This window comes from Somniosus microcephalus, chromosome 11 (genome assembly GCF_052327205.1).
Source record: "Somniosus microcephalus isolate GS21.2 chromosome 11, FLI_Smic_1.0, whole genome shotgun sequence".
In the NCBI taxonomy this organism is placed as follows: Eukaryota; Metazoa; Chordata; class Chondrichthyes; order Squaliformes; family Somniosidae; genus Somniosus; species Somniosus microcephalus.
The window spans coordinates 61,180,240-61,193,171 of NC_140997.1; the positions used below are offsets into that span (position 1 = coordinate 61,180,240).

Below are 12,932 nucleotides of genomic sequence, written 5' to 3' on the forward strand. Positions count from 1 at the left end.
GAAACTGTAGATGCATGATAAGTTTTCAAGCAAGAGTATCCAACACCTTAGGTTACTTTCGTGTAGAGAATTATATGCATGAATAATTTGACCTTAATTAAAGACGTGTGTAGTCATATTTCATGATCATTGAACAATTTTTTAAAAAAAAAGCAGATCTGCTGCTTATAAATATCGTATAGGGAATTACAGACAGCAAAGCATTTTGCTAAAATTGTACTCTTTGCAATGACCTAATATTTCTACCGATGTAAAGAGAAAAAGGTGAAAGTGCTGGAAATCTGAAATGAAACAAACAGCTGGAAATACAACACAACCTGTCTTCTCTTTTCAAATGCTGACAGGCCTAATGTTTTGAGTCGGGCAAAGGGCGGAACTTTCAAATTCGGCAGGGGCGTAAATGCCGGGTGCTTTACTTCAATAGAAGAGAAAATTGGTGGCTAAAGTTGAAAGCTCCGCCCAATCGGTCTATACCTGAAACCTTAGCCTGTTCTTCCTCTTGTCAGACATTGATGGATCTGCTATGAGGACAGGTTGCATAAACTTGGCTTGTCTTCCCTTGAGTATAGGAGATTGTGGAATGACCTGATTGAGGTGTTTAAAATCTTAAAGGGATTTGATAGGGTAGATACAGAGAAACTATTTCCTCTGGTGGGGAAATCACGAACAAGGGGACAAGCTAGGCCATTCAGGAGCACTTCCCAACCCTGCTCAGGTAATGTGAGCAGTTTTCTCCCTTCCCAATCCTGCTCAGTTAATGGCAGCACTCCTCTCCCTCCCCAAACCTGCCTAGTTACTGCTAGCACTCTCCTCCCTCCCCAGTTAGGCTCAGTTAACGCTAGCATGCTTTTCCCTCTTCAATCCTGCTCAGTTAATGCTAGCACTAATAAATCTAATAGGGAAATAAGGATCAGTTTCTTTACTCAGAGTGGTTAGAATGTGGAACTCGCTATCACAGGAAATTGTTGAGGCAAATAGCTTGGATGCTTTCTAAAGGAAACTAGATGAGTACATGAGAGAAAAAGGAATGGAAAAATAGGCTAAAAGGTGATGGAGGTTGGATGGAATGGGAGGAGACTCGTGTAGAGTATAAACACCAGCACAGACTAGTTGGGGCGAATGGCCTGTTTCAGTGCTGTATATTCTATGTAATTCTTTGAAAAAATGCTTTATGATTTCAATCAAAGGCTAGTGGAAATCTAGAACTGTCCCCCAGAAGGCTGTGGATGCTAGGGCAATTGGAGCTCTCAGGGCTGAGATACATAGATTTTTGTTAGGTAAGGGTATCAAACGATATGGGACAAAGGTGGAAAAATGGAGTTGAGGAGCAGATCAGCCATGATCTAATTGAATGGCGGAGCAGGCCCGAGGGGCTGAATAACCTACTGTTGTGCTTTAGTTCCTATTTCTAGCATTTTCGGTTTTCATTTCTAACAGTAGTATGTTGGATATCCAAACTGCTTGATTTTTGTATTCTAACCTTGGTTAACATTAGAAATCTGTTTTTTATTGGGTGAGTTTTACTAGTTTGATGGAGCACTGAGTAATAGTTGTTGGGGGAGGAAAAAGAGAGAAGTACCATTTCTGTGTATATCACACACAAGCGTGGATGGCGACTGTCCAGAGTGCCAGGCTCTGCCCTCAGCTGAAAACAGTAAGTGTGGTAGAAGTGGAACCTAAAAGAATGTTGGCGAGCAAGGGTTATAAATATGAAAAGTGCTATTTGTTTTAACTTTACAGTTTTTTGACATCAATATTTGGAGCAAGCTATTTTAAGATGAACGTTGCTAATGCCAACTCTGACTCTAATGTTACTAACATTAGCCCTGTTGTGGAAATTGTTTCTGCTTGGATACAAAATAAGATGTATTTGTTACAAATATCAGAATCCCTTCATGCCACTATGACGTCTAGTTGCTCCTGTTTCTACTCAACTTTCAAAATTATGGATCCAAAGTGCATTTATGTGGGGACTCCCTCCTTGTAAACTCTGCTTGGATTTTTCCTGGATTGATTCCATTGTTTTGCCTTGGCATTTTTCATAGACTATTATGAAGGACTCTTTGAGGTACAGTCTTCCATTTTGGAGGTGCCTGTTATTGATCGAAAAGGTGGAGGATATTCCAGATATCAAAGGGCTCAAATTTCTCTACCGTTGAATCTTCAAACAAAAAACTCTGCATTCTTAGTGCTCTGTGTATAGTGTTGCTGCCTTTTAACTGCATCCTTGTTTAGTTGCATTTGCATGGAAATAGTCTAATGTGGATTTAGCCTTTTAGAAAATGAATTTGAAATATTACTGAATTTAATGAATGTACAGTAAGCTAAAATTTAATAAGTTTAATTAAAATGTGATGTTTTAGAGAGCATAGTAGGAAATGAGGAAAGTCCACCCATTTCAACATGGACTTAATTTTAATATGTAAAATGTGGGAGCAATTAACTACTGGTAAGACTTTTGAGTTCTTGATCTGAAAAGCAACAAAATGAGAAGCCCAGTGTATCAATTTAACCCTATTCTCCATCCTGAGTGGTTGTACTAAACAGATGACAATTTCATGATCCCAATGTGCTCTGATATAAAGGGTTCTTTTCCATTCTTGATTTGCAGGTGAGGTATTTGGAAGTGACCCAAGATGACTTGCCTTCCAATTTCTTCCCTCCTTGGGTCCTTCACAGGATGCTCCTCCCTGTTGACACTATTTAGATTCACTATTTCGATAATCATGGGGCCAAGTCTGTTGCACACTACACTGTTGCATAATACTTTGGATTACCAGTGCTCAAGCTCCATTCTGGGAACTAGTTAATTTGATGTGCACTTTATCCATTCTGCAGATCGATATAGCTGATTCTTTAGGTAAATGGGGAAAGAGAGTTTATTTGTAGACTAGTTTAAAAAAAAAAAAAATTAAACAGTGCAGTTTTTATATTCAAGTGTGTGACTGAAGATTGTACTAATTCAAGTCATAAAGCATTAGCAACGTAGGCAAATTACTTCAGGCTGTAGTTTGACGCTGGTAGATATGGCTAAACAGGCACTGTTGCTGAATTGTAGACTCTTGATGAAACAGTATAATCTGTTTCCATAATTGCTCTTCTCCAACCTTCCTCAACTGGATGATGATACCATATTGAATGTCTCATTTTTAAACTCTTTTCATGCTTCAGAATTGGATAACCTAACAGTAAAGGGACAAGATCGGAATCGCATTAGTCCACAAAAGATACTACAAAATTTCCTCCTAAGGTATGCTTTCTGTGGATTTTTGAGCTATCTTTGTATGCTGAACACAAACTATCTTTGAAGCATGTATTCAGATATAATGAATATTTGTTAATTGTGTGAAACATCAAATTTCCCAGTTTGCTTTTTGTTATGTAACTCATTGGAACAACACATCTGTTATGAACTTATTCCTATATTCACTTCCACGAAAATTTGTCTCGTTCAGGAATATATAACACATGGAAACATTAATGAAGCATGCATTATGACGAAACACCAAGAACAAATGCCTATAGGGCATCCGAATCAGTTGGCATTACATAGAATTTACAACACAGAAACAGGCCATTCAGCTCAACAGGTCTGTGCCAGTGTTTCTGCTCTGTATGAGCCTCCTTCACCTTCATCTCACCCTATTGTCATATCCTTCTATTCTTTTCTCCCTCATGTACTTACCTAGCTTCCCCTTAAATGCATCTATGCTATTCGCCTCAACCACTCCATGTGGTAGCGAGTTCCACATTCTCACCACTCTGAGTAAAGAAGTTTCTCCTGAATTCCTTATTTGATTTATTAGTGACGTATCTTATATCTCTCTATCCTATCGAACCTCTTCATAATTTTTGAAGACCTCTATCAGGTGAACTCTCAGTCTTCTCTTTTCTTGAGAAAAGAGCACCAGCCTATTCAGTCTTTCCTGATAGCTGTACCCTCTCAGTTCTGGTATCATCCTTGTAAATCTTTTTTGCATTTTCTCCAATGCTTCTATATCTTTTTTGTAATATGGAGACCAGAACTGTGCACAGTGCTGTAAGTGTGATCGAGCCAATGTTCCACATATAAATTTAATATAACTTCTCTGCTTTTGAATTCTATTCCTCCAGAAATGAACCATTGCTTTGTTTGTATTTTTATGATTTTTGTCAACCTGCATTGCTACTTTTAATGATTTGTAAATCTGTACCCCTAGGTCCCCTTGCGCCTCTACTCCATCTGGACTCTTTATTTTCCAAGGAGTCGGCGATCCTCTTTATTCCTCCTACCAAAATGTACCGCCTCACACTTCTCTATATTGAAATTAATTTGCCATTTACATGCCCATTCTGCAACTTTGTTAATGTCTTGTACTTTGCCGCAGACTTCCTCAGTATTAACTATACTGTCCAATTAGGTGTCATCTGCAAATTTTGATATAGTACTTCCGATTCCAGATTCCAAATCATTTATGTATATGGTGAACAACAGTGGTCCCAGCACCAATCCTGTGGAACACCACTTCCCACCTGCCAGTCTGAGTAACTACCTTTAACCTCTACTCTGTTTACTGTTTTGTATATAATTTGCTATCCATTCTGTTACTTCTTCCCTGACTCCACATGCTCTGACCTTAGTCATATCATGCAGTACCTGATCAAAGGCCTTTTGAAAGTCCATGTACTGCATTACCTTTGTCTACTCATTCTGTTATAGCTTCTTCAAAGAATTCAGTAATGTTGGTCAAGCATGACCGTCCCTAATATCAATCCACCTGGATGCTAGCATTATATCCTGGAATTCCCAAGGAAACCAAAGAGGAGGGTATACAAGGCTTTGGTTAATGTTTGTAGAAATTCCATAAATATATGCACTGTACCTCACAAAACATGGTGGTAAACGTTATCCTGATTATTTTAAAAAGCAATTTATATTCCAGAGAATTATTGGCCATTTAGCCTGACACTAATGTTAAAATATTGAATTACAATCATTTTTACAAGCAAATGGCTCTTGCGGGTCAGATTTGCAACTGAAAGAAGCAAAGCTTGGATCAAGTTTAATTTGAGCCAGAGCTTGCAAAACCTCAGGAGTGTAAGTGATTGTAACTCTGTACAACACTTGGACACAGTGAGACTTAGGGCTGGATTTTGATACTGGAGGCGTGTATGAGGCGGGACTACAACTTTCAGGGTTGTAGTCCTGCCTCCATCGAGTTGTGGCCAACCCACGTGATTTTCACTTGATTAACCTTGTTGAGCCCGCTCAGCAGGCCAATTAAGGGTCACCCGGCAACAGGTGACGTCACAGATTGACAGGTCATCTGTCAAGAGCTTTTGACAGATGAAATATCAGTGTTTGACAGCTCTTTGAAGCTGTCAAACACTGACAATCTGTACTTCAAGTTAATTCCTTCCTCTCAGGATGATTAGATGAGGGACTCCCAAGACCTGAAGGAAGGAAGGTTGTAAAGGTAAGTAAAACTTCTTTAAACACTTTACACACACCAAACACACTTACCTCTGCACTCATGCACCCATCACTCACCTGAACACCGGACATCTTGAACCCTCCAAGCCCGACTGTCCACCTCGCTAACTTGGCATGGTTTGGAGCCGTCGGGAATCCCACACTTCAGGAATAAAAATAGGGATTAGGCTAAAAACTGCCTGTTAATTACCTGTTAACAGGCAGTTAATTGGCACTAATCCCCTTCCCGCCTCAGGGAGGCGGCTCCCAGCACAGGTCGGGTATCCACCACCTTTGAAATTGGCATGGAGGCGGGATGGGTTTGTGCCCCCCCGATTTCGAGATTTTAACCCCCCCCCCCCCCCCCCCCCACACGCCTCCAATCCCGCCTCCACGGCCCAATGAAAATCCTGCCCTAAGAATCACAACTTACTGATTTTTCTGTTCCATTAATTAATTTCAGCCAAACCCTCTGTTATTTTACTAGTTTTGTGATTGACAACCAAGGAGAGGTCCCACTGTATAATTGTTACTTCCTCTTTTGATAACTACAGAGTGAACAAATCAACCCCACTGTCTGATGATGAGGAAGCAACACCTTCAGAGCAGAAAAATGCATCAAATCGACAAGACCCCAGAGAAATAGCAAAACAAGCAGCTGGTGTAAAACTGACAGAAGCTGACAAAGCTCTGACTGGTAGGGTAAGGAAATGCATAAATCTTATGGCTGATGTTGCCTGCATACAATGAGAGGATTGCTTCCAAATAAACCTGAATGCTATTTTAGTCTCTCCACAAATTAGGTGAATTTTAAAAGAATTGTAATTGTTTTAAGCCCCCATCCATCACCGTTGCAATCTTCAGTGAGCGAGACTGTCTAACCCACAAACACCTGATCGATGCTGTCAATGATGCTCATCGATGGGGCTGCAAAGTAGCATACTTTAGTGCTGTTGGAAAGAATACCAGTCTCCCAGTGGTTTCAACATTCACTTCGGAAGGAAAATCATTTTATTTTATTGTATACTTGAAAGATACTGGCTGTAAAATTGGGCTCCATAGCGCCTGCTGTTTTGGCTCCAAAATGGTGTCCATGGCGGGCGCGCATACTTCTGGTATGAGTATCGCCAGATGCCATCTCGGTGAGGGTGTGGTGTGGGCACAGTGAGCATGCACCAGGAATATGCAGAGTAGGCAGAACCAAGCACTGCCATTTTGGAGCTGAACGATCCAACCATCGCCCTGTCTTAAGCTTGCACAGCTGATCACGTGTTCAGCAGCAGGAAGTACTCCCCGCCAGCGCTATTTAAAGGGATCATTAACTACTTGCAGGTTAGTTGCTGATTGATTGATTTCTATTGGCTGTTGCTGAGTTTGTAGAAGTGTTTGGTGGTTTGTACAGTTACTTCAAGTTGCTAAAGTCTACATGGAGTGCTATGGCAGGTGTTGAATTACTTCGTCCTGACTTCAAGGATTTTGCACAGACTACTTGCTTCCAGACATGGGTGCAGTAGTCGAACATAAGACATAGGAACAGGAGTAGGTCATCTGGCCCCTCGAGCCTGCTCTGCCATTCAATAAGATCATGGCTGATCTGATCTTGGCCTCAACCCCACTTCCCTGCCCGCTCCCCATAGCCCTTGACTCCCTTACCATTTAAAAATCTGTCTACCTCCACCTTAAATATATTCAATGACCCAGCCTCCACAGCTCTCTGGGGAAGAGAATTCCAAAGATTCACGACCCTCTGAGAGAAGAAATTCCTCCTCATTTCTGTTTTAAATGGATGCCCCCTTATTCTGAAATTATGCCCCCTAGCTCTAGATTTCCCCACGAGGGGAAACATCCTCCCTGCATCTACCCTGTCAAACCCCTTCAGAATCTTATATGGCTCAATAAGATCCCCTCTCATTCTTCTAAACTCCAATGAGTATAGGCCCAACCTGCTCAACCTTTCTTCATAAGACAACCGCTTCATCTCCGGAATCAACCTCATGAACCTTCTCTGAACCGCCTCCAATGCAAGTATATCCTTCCTTAAATAAGGAGACCAAAACTGTACGCAGTACTCCAGGTGTGGTCTCACCAACAGTTGTAACAGGATTTCCCTACTTTTATACTCCATTCCCTTTGCAATAAAGGCCAACATTCCATTTGCCTTCCTGATTACTTGCTGTACCTGCATGCTAACTTTTTGTAATTCATGTACAAGGACCCCAGATCCCTCTGTACCTCAGCATTTTGTAATCTCTCCCCATTTAAATAATAATTTGCTTTTTTATTTTTCCTACCAAAGTGGATAACCTCGCATTTTCCCACATTATACTCTATCTGCCAGATTTTTGCCCACTCATTTAGGCTATCTGTATCTCTTTGGAGATTCTATGCATCCTCCACACAATTTGCTTTTCCACCTATCTTTGCATCATCAGCAAATTTGGCTACACAACACTCGGTCCCTTCAACCAAGTCATTAATATAGATTGTAAATATTAGAAGCCCCAGCACTCATCCCTGCGGCAGCCCACTAGTTACAGTTTGCCAAACTGAAAATGACCCATTTATCCCGACTGTTTTCTGTTAGTTAGCCAATCCTCTATCCATGCTAATATATTACCCCTAACCCCATGAGCTCTTATCTTATGCCGTAACCTTTTATGTGGCACCTTATCGAATGCCTTCTTGAAATCCAAATACACGACATCTATTGGTTCCCCTTTATCCACTCTGCTCGTTACATCCTCAAAGAACTCCAGCAAATTCGTCAAACATGATTTCCCTTTCATAAAACCATGTTGACTCTGCTTGACTAAATTATGATTTTTTAAATGTTCTGCTACCACTTCCTTAATGATGGACTCCAGCATTTTCCCAATGACAGATGTTAGGCTAACTGGTCTATAGTTACCTGCTTTCTGTCTCCCCCCTTTCCCCTTGGACTACAGCATGAGGGAGAATGAGCAGGGGTGACATAGAGCAGGACAAGCCGCTGGAAGAGGGAGGAGGAGGGGGGGAAGGGCTCTCAGCAGGAGACCATATCTGCCCAGGGTGTTCAGGAAGCAATTTGCCTCCCTGAACCTCAGCGAGGAACAGTGTGTCAGACATCTGTGCTTCAGCAAGGACGTCCTCACTGAAATCTGTCATCTGCTGCAGCCACAACTGCAACCTCGGAGCAGGGCGAGGACCGCATTGCCAATGGCTGTGACGATCACGGTGGCCATGAAGATTTATGTGTTCGGCTCCTTCCAAGCTGGAGCAGGAGATATTTGCAACATCTCCCAGTTTGCCATCCACTGTTGCATAAGTAAGGTAATTGAGGCTCTATTCATTTTCTCTGGCCAGAAAGCAGCAGGCGGAGTGAACACGTGGCTTCACGAGGATTGCAGACTTCCCCATGTCGCAGGGTGCCATTGACTGCACGCACGTCACTTTGTGGGCGCTGCATGTCAATTTTGAGATGTACCACAACCCAAAGGGATTCCACTCTCTGTGTCCAGCTGGTGTGTGACCATACTCAGCGAATCATGCAGGTGAATGCCTGGTATCCTGGCAGCAGTCATGATACCTTCATTCTGCGGCAGTCCACTGTGCCTTCTGCATTTGAGCCACCACGACAAACCAGAGGGTGGCTACTGGGCGACAAGGGCGATCCATTAACAGCATGGTTCATGACGTACACATGGGCAGCATTCATACAATGAAAACCATGCTGCCACACAAAATATAATCAAGCTGACCATTGGCGTGCTGAAGCAACGCTTCTGCTGCCTGCACCGCTCTGAAGGAGCTCTGCAGTACTCGGCAGTGCGAATGTCGAGATTCATGGAGGTCCACTGCATGTTGCACAACCTTGCCATCATGAAGGCACAGCCCTGGTGACCAGTGGGGGAGGGGGAGGCTCACATTTCAATTTCAATTCATTGCCAATTCCACACCTTGCTTTCCCTTTGTTACTGACCATCGTGGCGTCTGCTTGGCCACAATGTAAAAATAAAAGCCAACACAAAATAAACATTCCAAACCAAATTTATAAATGAAATCATGTAATTTGCATACAGGCGTCAACTAATCACCCTTGTGCATTCTCTTAGTGCCTGTCTTCCGTGTGCCTTTGTCTGTCCTAATGCTTTTACGCAGTGCTACCCCAGTGGCTGCAGCATGGCTGGTGGAAGGCTGCTAACTTTCAGTGGGGGAGACTGCAGATGGCCTTGGAGAACGACCTCGAGCAACTCTCTGCCTAGAAGGCCCAGCTTCGGACTGTACCATCTCGGCATGGGCAACAGCAGTCTGGGCTGGCTGGCTGACAGGCAAGGGCACTGGCGGAGTGGCAGGGGTGGGAGGACAAATGCCGACACCCTGAGAGGACAGCAGGTTCATGCTCCACTGAGCCACTGCCACCTGCCCCCCCCCCCCCCGGCGCCCCCCAACCAGGGCGGCGCTTAAGCAGTCCTCGTAATCTGTTGGAGGACAGATTGCTCGACCACTGACACCCTGCAAGCCCCTTTGAACACTGGTATCCGCAGCCACGATGGCAGCAGTCTGAGCTTGCATGAGAGCAGTTTGAGCTTCCACTCCAGCACCCAGATGTTGGGTGGCTTCTGCTTGTGCTGCAATGAAAGCTGAGACATCAGCCGTCAGATGCTGCATCATGGTTGGGTCCGCAAGTGTGCTAATGGAGTTGGCCACCACTTCCATGCTGGAAAGGATAGGCTTCAAGCTCTGCACAAAGCCCTGTGTCAAGTTGGTGCTGGACTCCTCCATGCTCTTTGACATTGCACGCAGGCTTTCTGGCAGGCCTGCCAATGCACCAAGCATTTCATTGTGTATACCCATCAGGCTTCTTCTGTAGCCTGCCCCATCAAAGTGCTCATCTGAGTCCTCTGCAGTGAACTCTTTTGCGACCTCTCCCTCCGGCAAGCTGGTACCTGCGTTACCCTTGTCCCGTGCCCTGTGTCTCACCATGTGCAAATCCCGCCTCTAAGCTATCCTCTAAATTACGCACAGTGTCAGTATCTGAGTTGGTGGCTGTGAGTGTGAAATAGAGTGATGATGCTGTATCGTCTTCATCACTACCTTCTTCCTCTTCCACCTGTTGCTCTTCCAGCACTGCCTGGCCAGGTTGCAGTTCTTGGGTATCTGAAAAAAGAAAGGCACAAGGGTAGGGTTGCGATGCGAAGAGAGGGGAAAGTAAGAGGTGCGTGCTTACACCATCTGCAGCTTTTAAATCGAAAGACATTGTGGGATGTGAGAAGGAGGATTAGGTACGAGGATACCGTCAACTTCAATGGTTTCAGCCCTGTTGCTGGCCACAGCCTCAGCGATGGCCGCTACAATGATAGCGACCACCATCTCTTCCATCGAGGTAAGGTCACGCAGCCGTGCCTCTCCCCTGCCAGTTAGCTCCCACTGCCTCTGGTTATGCATCAACTTGTCCTGCAAGAGAGAGGGAAGTGTGCCAGTGAGTGTGGTGCAATGTGTTTGGGTGATGTGCCTGCATTGGTTCAATAGCTGACTGGGCAAGCTGAGAGATGTGGGTGTGAGGCTCGCAGCAGTGCTAAGTGTGTGAGGGTGAGGTGAAGCTATGAATGTGAGGTCTGAGTCCTCTTTGATAGAGATTGTTGGTAGGTGAGTGATGGGGGTGTGGTGAATTGAGCAGTGTGTGTGGCTAGCCGTGCAGTTGGTAGGATATGGCATATAAAGATGAATTCACTGACCTTGACCACTTGTGTGAGATCATTGAACTTCTTGTGGCAAGTATTATTATGAGCCGTGATAACTTTTTTTTTTCTGTCTATTTTGTTGATGCTACTATTGGTTCTTTTGAAATGTTCTCTTGTTCGGCCAAAATTACAAATTTATGCTCCTTCTCTTCCCTATGTTGAAATAGACTTGCCTAATCATTCTAATTCATTCTTTTCTAAAACCTCAGAACTATGGAACTACTCATCTCCCTCAGTCTTCCTTTCCTCCTACAACCTTTTTATTCTATGCTTGACATCTTCTAACCACTACAATGTCTTGATATATCTAGTCTTTTTTATTTAAAATTTTACATACATATTGACTTGAGGGATGCTGTAAGATTAATCTAATGCTAGCACAAATCAGTAAGCTTATAATACATAGCATTTTTAAGGAGCATTTTCAGTTTGACATTTTCTGGAATTATATTTGTAGAAAATCATCTAATTGATCGAGAACTGTAAAGTGTTCTCTTGAACTAAAATACTAGGGCAGGAATTGGGCACCTTAGGGCATCCACGGGTTGCTACCGCTTTTGCGACTTGGCATGGCGATAGTACCGATACCCGCGAAATTGAGGTAGAGGTTTGCGGCCGCAGTAACCGCTAGCGCCACGATCTCCTGCGGCCGGAGATCGTGATGTCATCCGGGTGCGCAGCGTCCTGGCTCTGAAATTCGCTCTCGTCCCCCTGCCTGAGCGCCTACCGTTAGCAACGACAGGTAGAGGAGGCAGAAGGCAGTCGGATGTGTGCTGGAGGTGCGCTATATAAAGACGTCAACTTCGGGGGTTTTTTTAGTTAGCAAAGATTGCTGCCTTGTCAGTTTGACATAGGCAAACAGGTGTTTTCAGTGATTTGAGCATTTTGAACTTGGTGTATTCGGGCTGAGAGAAATTTATCACTTTCATTTGGGTTGCATTTGATAGTGCAACATTACCATAATTTAATGGGGGCTGTACTGGCACTGGACCTCACCCTCCAGCGTCACCGTCATAGGCACTGGAGGCAGAAAGAAAGATTGCGAAATGTGGCCAGATGCAGTGGGGCCAACAGGGCTCTCAACAGGAGGCCTTACCCTCCCAGGGTATCCAGGCAGGATTTCTCCTACATCAATCTCACTGAGGAGCAGTGTCTTTGAAGACTCCGCTTCACCAAGAATGTGGTCACAGAGCTCTGCCACCTCCTGCAGCCAGACCTCGAGCCTCAGATCTGGAGCACCACATCTCTTACAGTGACGGTTAAGTTCACTGTCGCAACAGGAGACATATCGCAGTTCGCCGTCCATTGCTGCATCTGCGAGGTCACAGATGCTCTCTACAGCAGGAGAAGGGACTACATTTTCATCCCCATGACCAGAGAGAAGCAGGACGAGTGTGCATGTGGCTTTGCCAGGATAGTGGGCTTCCCCATTGTGCAGGGCGCCATTGATTACACCCATGTCGCGTGGCAGGCACCTCATAACAATCCTGAGGTATTCTGTATCTGCAAAGGCTACCACTCATTTAATGTGCAGTTGGTGTGCGACCACACACAGCGCATCCTCACTGTCAATGCCCGCTATCCTGGCAGCAGCCATGATGCCTTCATCCTGTGCCAGACCGGTGTGCCAGCACTCTTCCAGCCACCACATCAAGCTAGCGGATGGCTGCTGGGAGACAATGGCTATCTACTCTCCACCTGGCTCATGACTCCCCTCTGCAACCCCAGCACTTGTGCCCAACACTCATACAATGAGAGAC

The 12,932-nt window shown here is 44.3% G+C and overlaps 1 protein-coding gene across 1 annotated transcript in view; it reads left to right on the forward strand.

The window, feature by feature from the left end:
* Positions 1–12,932, forward strand: part of abcc1 (ATP binding cassette subfamily C member 1 (ABCC1 blood group)) — a 133,204-nt gene that overhangs the window by 89,043 nt on the left and 31,229 nt on the right. The window contains 2 exon segments of the mRNA XM_086002247.1: positions 3,172–3,250; positions 6,007–6,201. Of these exon segments, the coding sequence (XP_085858373.1) occupies positions 3,172–3,250; positions 6,007–6,201 (274 nt within the window).